General features: G+C 43.4%; 1 protein-coding gene across 2 annotated transcripts; it reads left to right on the forward strand.

Annotated features, from left to right (window-relative positions):
• The first annotated feature begins 29 nt into the window (after window positions 1-29).
• Window positions 30-4,586, forward strand: RAB19 (RAB19, member RAS oncogene family). 2 transcript variants are annotated; one of them, XM_086754737.1, is made up of 4 exons: window positions 30-155; window positions 329-541; window positions 1,416-1,599; window positions 3,979-4,586. In XM_086754737.1, the coding sequence occupies exons 2-4, from the start codon at window positions 347-349 to the stop codon at window positions 4,242-4,244; spliced, it is 645 nt and encodes a 214-aa protein (XP_086610863.1). In that variant the 5' UTR covers window positions 30-155; window positions 329-346; the 3' UTR covers window positions 4,245-4,586. The 2 variants fall into 2 exon arrangements, with proteins under 2 accessions (XP_086610863.1, XP_086610854.1); XM_086754728.1 differs by having other exon boundaries at window positions 36-169.
• Window positions 4,587-9,596: the final 5,010 nt, after the last annotated feature.

The following is a 9,596-nucleotide window of genomic DNA, read 5'->3' on the forward strand; positions in this document are numbered from 1 at the left end:
ACTCTCAGGGGGCAGGGAGCCAGCAGCGCCGGCACAGCTCCCCCGGCTGGGCCTACGGGTGCAGGGCAGGAGGAAGAGGAGGAGCCGGACTACATTTCCCGCCGGCCCCGAGAGGGCCGGGGCGGGTACAAAGCGGGCGGTACCTGTCCCGGCAGGTGAGCGCCGACAGGTGAGCGGCCGGGCGGGACGGGACGGGACGGGACGGGACGGGGGTTCCTTTCCGTGGGCCCTCGGCTGCCGTGAGCTGGGCCAGGGCGGTGGCTGCCGCCTCATTTCCCCCCCCAACCCCGTCACCCCCTCACCGCCGGGCTCTCGCCGACCGCCACAGGCCCGCCCGGGAGCCGCGATGCCTTTCTCCAGCTCCGGGGCGGACGATGCCTTTGATTACCTTTTCAAAATCATCCTGATCGGGGATTCCAACGTGGGGAAGACCTGCGTGGTGCACCGCTTCAAGACGGGGCAGTACAACGAGAAACAGCAGAACACCATCGGCGTCGATTTCACCGTGCGTTCCATGGACATCGACGGCAAGAAAGTGAAGGTTGGTGACTGGAGCCAGCCCAGGCTGCTCAGTGGGCCGCGCCTGCTCGCCATCACCGTGTCACCGTTCCCGTGTGGGTGCTGGGGGAGTGATGGGACACACAGCAGCTCCTGCTCGGCCCTGCTGAAGGTAGCAGGCAAAAGCTGGCTGCCTTTCTGACCAGGGGTGTTTCCCAGGACAGCTTTCCCTCAGGAGGATGCCCTGGGGCAGGAAGTCACCCTCATTTGGGTACATACTCGCTCTCATGATTTGCCTGGATCTACTTGTGGAGTGGGCTCATGCTTTGCCTGTAGGGAGCTCCTGAAAGCCAGCTCTGGTTTGGAAGGGGTGTCTCCTCCCTTCTTCAGAGATGTGGGGATTTGAGCTGGGATGCTGAGGAGGGAAAACTTTCCAGTTTGCAAAGGTTCTGCTTTGATGCATGTGTTATTTGAGAGAAGATGTAATACAAAGACCAAAATAAATTGTTAGCTAGAGTTTACCTCCATGCACTGATGAAAGTTCAGATGCCTGCCCTTTATGCAGCTTTGCTCTGTCCAACCCTGCATCAGGGCTTCTTAACTCTTCTTCCTTTCCTGTTAAAAGGCTGTAATGCTCTACACCTCTTAATACAGTTATTGGAACTGGGTTTCTTGGCCTCTTTGAACAGCTAGGAACCCTTGCAGCTTTCTCTTTGTTTTGTGTAGACTGTCTTTACAAGGTATGTAAATGTCTCTTCAGATCTAGAGAGGGCAAAGCCCCACTGTGGTGTAGTAGAGTGAGCTGGGACGGGCATAGCTGCCTTCTAGACAAGGGGCTTCAAAAGAGTAGGTACTGATGGCAAACACCCAAGAAGCACATTTGCTCATCTTTGCAACTTCTATCCTTTCTCTTACAGATCCAAGTGTGGGACACAGCTGGTCAAGAACGCTTCCGGACCATAACCCAGTCTTATTACAGGAGTGCCCATGGGGCCATCCTTGCCTATGACCTTACTAGGAGGTCCACATTTGAATCCATTCCTCACTGGATTCATGAAATTGAAAAGTATGGTGCTGCAAACTTGGTCATGATGTTAATTGGTAGGAATCTAATTTTAAATATTATGTTGTGTAGCTTTTTAAATATGTATAAAATTCTCCTCACTTTCCCTCCACTACTTAAGGTATTTATAAGTTATGCATTAAAGAAGAATGCAGTTTTAATTAAAAGAAATCAGAAAGTGTATGACTTTGGCCTAAGCTTAAAAAATGAGGAAAGTCACAGCCTGGTCCTGACAGGACCAAGCCCACTGCAGACAGTGAAACCTTTTTACTTGTTCCTTTCCTGCTGGAGTAACGCAACAAGCTTGCTGCTAGTCTAGCAAGCAGGGACAACCTTATTGAGGTTAGAATTGCAGTAAGTCTGATCCTATACTCCTGATGTGCAGGAATTTAGTGGCTCAATAATTCAAGATGACGGGGAATGCACAGAGCAACACAACTCCCCGTTCTCATCTTTCCTCTCTGTTCTTTTGATATGCATGTGCATTGCCCTGTAACGGGACTCCGGATCAGGTAAGACAGTACATGGGGACATTGCAGTTGCAGAGCATGAAGCAGTCTGCTGGCATTTCTCCTTCTCCTCTTATATTCCGCTAACATTCAGGAAATTTTGCCTCTTCAGGAAAGGAATAAGTAGAAATTGCTGAGAGTCAAGCTGGTAGGAAGCAGTCTGGTTCTTTCCCTTTGTTTTAGGTTATCATTGCTCTTCCCTCCCCCAAGGAAGAAGCTGCAAATGAGAGAACTGGTGTAGTAAAATGACGGAGCCTTTATTTACATTCCACTGCTTCTGCCTGGGGCACTGTGCTAAGAGCAACACATGCAGCCACCCAAACTGGCTCTTGAGGATAGGCAGCGTTGAGCCCCACAGCGCAGCAGGCATGGGACCTAAGCTTCTGCCTGCGCTCCTAGCAAATTACTTGTTTCTGCCGTGGTGGTTCTTCCTGTTCTTCTGCCGAAGAAACAAACAACAAATTCCGACCTGCATGTAACTGCAGTGCTTGGAATGAGTAAGGAGTGGGGGAGTGTAGAAAAAGTCACTAAACTTTGGTAGGGTTTTTCTAACTTTTCTCACTAATTTAAAGAACAGGACCTATCTGTGTGTGTAATGGGGCCTGCTGGTGGTGGTTGTTTCTTTTAAGAAAGAAGTTCTGAAATTGGTAAAAATAAAGCTTTTGTCAAGGGTCTAAGCTTGGTGCTTTCTTCCAAAGCTGTTGCTGTGGGCTTTACTTATTTTGCCAGGAAGTCTTTGTACATTTAATTACACAGAGTCATGTTATACACCTTTCCAGGATGAGGTTAAGAAGTGTAACTTTCCCTTCTGGAACAGAAGGAGGAAAGAGGAGGGGGCTCTCTTTAAGAAGGCGAAATAACCCTCAAGCAAGGTGGGGGGCTGGGGAGAAGCTGTAGTTTTCTTTTGTGGGGTGGGTTGGGTTTGTTGTTTTTTTTTTTTCCTTTTAGGAAAAACTGAAAGGGACTTAAGGGGAGGGGAGTTGGCTTATATATGCTTCAAACTGGAGATCTGAATTTGATGAAGGTTTGTCTTGAAACTATGAATGTAGACTTCAGCCAGGTACTGCATGTACCAGAACTGATCATAATTCCACATGTGTTGCAGCTACTTAAATATACAAAGGTATTTTATCTGACGTGTTTCATGACTTCTAACAGATTTTGACTAAACTGCTTCAAGTAAAAGTTCTTAATCTATACGTGCTTAAACTTCTTAAGTATCCATTTTAAACATTAAGGTAGCTAGTATGAATTCTTGTTTTGTTTGACATCATTTTGGTATTACTGACTTGTATAAATAGATCATGTTAAAATCTGATTAACAGTTGAGCATGTTCTTCCTGGGTATTAGTGGGATTTTTTTTTTTTTGAGGAGAGCTGCTTTAAACTAACAACATCCCAGATCTTCAGAGCTGAGTGTCCACTTTCGGATGTGTCAAGGCAGCTTGACGATAGCATAACACATGTGGCTTCCACTGAAGGTTGAGTGAGGAATGAACCTTTATGCAAATTCCTTTGGTTTACTGTATGCAGTCATTATGGCTACCAGATTTATTTTTTTTTTTACATATTTACCTTAAATGCTACTTAATGCTTAAAAAGACTAGGGAATAGAGACCAACAGTTGCTTCCAAATAATCCTCTGGCACCACTACCTACAGCAAGTAATTAGATGAACACAGGTTTCTAGTTTTTGTTTGGATTTCAACTCATTTTATATTATCATGTGATTAGCTGCAGTTTTGATGCAATTCTATGTTTGTGGCTCTGCTGCGCTCACATCTTGTTTTTCCAGTAACTCTTATTCCTAACATAATTCTATTTAACAAAATTGAATTAATGTATTGCATTTAAAGATGAATTTTTGAGAGATTAAATTACTGAATTTTTTATTTGCCTTCTTTTAAGGGAACAAATCAGATTCACTGGATAAGCGCCAAGTCCTGTTTGAAGATGCCTGCACACTGGCAGAGAAGCATGGGCTCTTAGCTGTACTGGAGACATCAGCAAAAGAAGCTCAAAACATAGAAGAGGTCTTCACGTTAATGGCTAAGGAGCTAATAGCCCGAAATACCTTACAGCTTCATGGGGAGAACCCTCCGAACAGCATCTATCTTGATTCCAGGCCAGTGATTGCCAGTCCAAGTGTGGAGAAGACCCAGTGCCTCTGTTGAAGAGAGATTTGGGGAAGAAATTGAAAGTCATCATTCTTCTGAGGCTGTTTGGTTTCATTTTATTCTATCGACGAAAGTGTGCTATGTGGCCTCAAGCCACTTCTCTGATATCTCTACCTTGCAGTTTGGCTTGTAAGTATCTTCAGAGATCGTTGTTGCTGTTGGTAGCACGGGTTGCTTTGAACATGGCAGCTGATACTTTAACACGAACTTCTGAACTGAGAGGACTCAGGAAGCTGCAAGCCCTTGCCTTAACCAAAGAGAACTTTAAAAAAAATATTGCCTTATAATTATATCATTACATGATTTTCTGGCTGTGTCAGAAGATAAATTTGCACCAGAGCTCTGCATTGATCTGACTGTTCTAAGCTATGTTGTTTCTTCTAGTGCAAGCACTTTACTCTTTGCCAGTAGCTTTAAAAAGTCAGATTCATGCTTGGGCAGTATTGGCCCCTTGCTGCTTAAATTTTCATTTAGGGGGTGTAGCCACCCATCTCAAGGAACATAATAAGAGTACATGATTTCACATCTGTACTGATTTCTTCACCAGAGAGACCTGGAGGCATCCTTGGGGTTTCATAGCAGGCAGAATATGATACACTAGGGTCCCAACCTTCTTCCTGGGGTGAGGAAAGTTTTCTTTCATTTTGTTCTCCAGTTATAAGAATTGTTTCCAGTAGTGATCTGTCTTTCTACATAGACTTGCTAGGAGTAGTGAAGCTTCCAAGGCACCAGTAATGGCCTAAATCAATGCTGAGGAGTTTTTCCTATTGTTTTTTTTTCTCCCTCCCTCCTAACGTTGTCATGCTTTTGATGTGCTGATTTTAATCAAAAGTCTTTTGTAGTTTGCGTGATGGGCCAAAGACAGCTTGAGAGTATGCCTGTAGACTTTCACAGGAGCGTGAAGAAGGAATTCAAGCTCCTGTAAAACTCAGCAAGTGGTAAGATGGTTTAATTATGTCGCCTCGCCTTAGAGCAGTACGGGAATGGTATGGGATGTACCGGAAAGCTACCCCTAGGCCAGTTGATATGCTACTGCTATGGAGACTTAACATCTTGGTAGCAATAGGAGGTTTTGTATTGCTCCTCCGAAGTCCAGGCTCTGCTTTTGGGAGCTCACTGCTTCTATGTACCGGAACTGAATGAAGAGTTTGTTTTGTTGGTTTGATTTTTTTTTTTTTTTTTTTTTTTTCAGTAGATGGAAACAGGAAAGGAGAGGGAGGAAAGAAATATTATACAGAGGAAGTTTTTTTGGTGGGGTTTTTTTTTTGTTTTTTTTTTTTTTTTTTTACTGTAGTCCACATGTACTGAACTGCATCACTTAGGTAGTTACTATTAAGCAATGAACTGGAAATCAGACTCTGTAATGATAAAATACAGCCTGGGTTACATGCAAAGAAGCCCTGGGAAGGCTGGTACGCTGCTAGCTTACCAGATGGCAGTCTACCCATGTTTCACAAGTCCTTGAAAAATAGGGAAAAACATGTAGCAAATATGTCTGGAAAATCTTGTCAGAGAAGCACAAAAAATAAAGTAGAATGAATCACTGATTTATAGTCTTGCAAATATTTCTAATATTATGAATGCTTCCTCGGGCCAGGTGCTTTGATATCACGTGCAAAGAGCAGAGGTTCATTCAGCTATGTGCAAACTGAGGGAGAAATCTTCAGGGCTAGCCTCCAAGCCTTGTGCTATAGCCTGCTATGGAGAAAGCTTCATCTTCTTCTTCAGGCATCCTCTTTCTGATCTGTTTAATTTTAAAATCTTAATTTCATCTTGATTTGGTACTAGCCTAGTAGTTGCATTTCAGTTTGCGTATTTAAGCAAGGGTAAACATCAAAACCTTTCAAAGCAGCTGAACAAGTAGCAATCCAGCATCCAAACAACTAGTTTCTACACCTCTTGTCACTAGGAAAATAGTCAAATGTAAGTTTAATGTTCTTGTGTGTTTAAAATCCAAACTATTTTCAGTAGTAGCTTGTAATATAGAGTTCACCTTTTTTTTTTTTTTTTTTTTTTGGTATCCACACTTAAACTGCTAGCAAATTTTGTTCTATATGGTTAATTTGGTTTACTGCCTTAATTAGAGAGTACTGTATGAAGTTATTTTTCTTATCCTCTGTATGGAGGCTTCTGCAGGCGGATGCCCCCTTAACTGCCCAGCACTGCCAGGTTGCAGGGCTCTTGCCATCCTCTTCTGCACACACAGAGCTACCTGCAGAGCAAGTCCTTCAATGGCAGAAAGCAGTGGAACATGGGATCATGGAGAACAGGCTTGTGATTGTGCTTCGAGCTGTACTGTTTGCTTTCCTTGAACAGGTGTAACAGGCTCCTTACTGGTCTGTCAAGAAACCAGTCTTAAATGTGCAACTAAAATGGGAGTGTGACCTCTTTTGGTTGGTTCTGTGTCTTCCATAAGACCTCTGGACAGTGACACTGAATGGCTTCCATAGGGTCATTTTTAAGCTGTCCTCATGTGCATGAGGAGTGAGCTGCAGCAGTTGCTAAGAACTTTCTTCAGAGTGTGTATTAGCAGATAGTATTATTTATGAGGTAATATGTGAAGAAAGCTATAAACTAAAAAAAAAAATCCCTTTATTACAGCATGTTATTCTAGACTGTAAGATAGCAACCACTGGAGTAAAAAATACGCACAGTGTAACTTCTGCAGTTGTGCATTTTCCCCTAACAGAGCAGACAGAAGCTATGGCAATGCAAGTTAACCAAAAAACACCCTAAATATTATGGAACCTTATATTAATGTTTGTTCCCCAGCATCACATGCAAATCTAGTGTGCTTCATGACAGCATCATTAATGCACTTGTAGAAAGTGTAGCTTATTGTGAAGTTGTTTAGAATGCTATTCTAAAAACTACCACAATCCCCCAGTTTTAAGAGCTGCACATCCAGTTTGAAGATGAGTTTATTTGTTAAATTTGTATCTAAATGGAAAAGCATTTGAGTCTTAGCTGTTACACTTTACTTGCATTGATATCACACCCATGCCACCTGCGACTGAAGCAGCACCTAACCACATAAAGGGGTAACAAAAAAAACTCTGAGTATTTTGAAATGGAGTGAACTCTGACACCTCCCAGACCCTCACTGGCTTAAAAGCAAACATAACTGCACCCAGTGATGTGGAAGGCACATGGCACTGCCTATGTGGTCAAGCTTTTCTTCATACATAGGGGACAGGCTCTTAAGAACAAAAGCTGTGGTTCTTATCTAATCATTCCAGTTAATATTTAAGTATAGTTGGAAAGGAGACAGGGAAAGCCATTTCAGGCCTGAAGAGAGATGGAGATTCCTATCCTGGAGTGTTTCTTCAGGAAGGAGATGCATGCCTGTGCTGTTAGGCAGGGAACTGAAACTGAAGGAAACTGAAGCTTCCCTGAAGCCAGGTGAGTGCTCTAATCACAGCACTGTTGAGAGGTGCCCATTCCCAGCTGTGCACTGCCATTAGGCAAATTGTTACATATCTCAGTTCTCAGAACACCGCATTCAGCTCCAGGCAAGGGGACTTTAATACTTATTGCTCAGTGTACTGACTCCTGAAGCCATTTTCAAGCACCTCTCTCAAGCAAGTGTGTTAAGGACAGAAACTACAATAGGCAATGCTGAGATAGAAGTCCTTTCAGAGTAGTTTTAGACAGGCCAAGAGCCCCTTTTACTTACAAGTACTTAAACTTTTAATAGGAACTTGCAGTTTGAGAGAGGTAGAACAGCAGCACTAGAAAAAGTACTTTAAGACAGTGTAGAAGTCCTAACATCAACCTTAATTCAGCTGCCTGCACAGGCTCTGTGTACACAATCACATCACCCTGTTACCAAACAGGTGTTGACTGTGGCTTGACTGCAAGTGACCAATAGCACACCCATGGATAACAACAGCAGCAGCAAGCGGAGGGCAGAGATTCAGCATATTTGCAATCCCACATTTCCTTGCTACAGCTGCATCCATGAACATCACTGCTTATTACAGTTTTCACTGCCATGTCTGTCTTGTTTACCTGGAGCAAGGCTCACTGCAACTACAGTTCACTAATGCCCCTCTAATGCTAGCACTGGATTAAAACTGACTTTGCAGCAACTCAAACCCTACAGCGCAGTCCTGTATTATATCTCAATCCTAAGAGACTACTGGTAGATTCCCTCGTTTTAAGCTGCTGCAGCATTACTAATTCCATCATACAAGTTTTGTTCTGAACACGAGACACCCCGTAGCTCTCAGTATCCTCCAAACAGAAATCTATTTTGTACCTGCTGTAGCAGGAGTTACGTTGTATTTCATTAAATGAACCAGACATCCCCTCAGCAAGATTACAATACACCTTGGGCTACAATCAGGACAGAGCTGGGCTATCTACATTTGCACTAAAGCAGCAGAGGTTGCAAGAAGTGCTCTTTGCTTGCATGATCACATTCAGACCAATGAGAAGGGACAGCAGATGGTTATTTTGCACCTACTACTAGATGCAAAATTTTATATCAAACCCTACATATATAGAATCATAGAATGGTTAGGGTTGGAAGGGACCTTCAAAGGTCATCTAGTCCAACCCCCCTGCAAGGGCATCTCCAACCAGATCAGGTTGCTCAGAGCCCCATCCAGCCTGGCATTGAACATTTCCAGGGATGGGGCTTCCACCACCTCTCTGGGCAACCTGTATATTCTTGCATAGTGAGTAAAGTCAAGGCACTTCAAATGAGAGCATGCATCTTTTTCTCAAGATTTTTGTTTTGAAATCAAGATGTTGCTGGTGAAAGTTTTTTCATTTTGACATTACTCTCATTGGCTTCTTCAGTTTCTGTACCTTAAGTACTGGCTTAAAGAAAGCATAGCACAGCCTAAATTGTCACCCTCCATATTTTTTTTTTACATTCAAAGTTTGCCTTAATTCTACTGAATTTATTCCTGTTCTTACAGAGGAAAAACACAGCACCCTACTAACATACTTTACTCCTTTCAAAGGCCCTACTTTCTTTAGTCATTCCAGTTTGGGGTGGGAGGGGGTGGAAATCATGGTGTGACAGGAATCTTAGGAACAGATCTACTACCAGCAAAATTCAAACTGGAAGTGACACACAGCAGTACTTCTTGATGATAAATACGTGCAGTTCTTCAGCTTACAGAACAAGAACCCCAGCATGCTTCAAAGCAAGAGATCAACAGAAGCTACTTGTCACAATGCACTTGACTACATCAGTCACGTTGCAGCTAAACAGAGCAGCCCCCACGAAAGCAAATCACGTAGGTGCATATTCTCAGCTTCCCCTGTGAAGTGTACAGAACCGTCAGCATCCACCCTTGTGTCACACGTACACCCACACAAGAAGTAAAGCACGCC

The sequence above is a fragment of the Chlamydotis macqueenii genome, chromosome 1, assembly GCF_036417535.1.
Source record: "Chlamydotis macqueenii isolate bChlMac1 chromosome 1, bChlMac1.mat, whole genome shotgun sequence".
NCBI lineage: Eukaryota > Metazoa > Chordata > Aves > Otidiformes > Otididae > Chlamydotis > Chlamydotis macqueenii.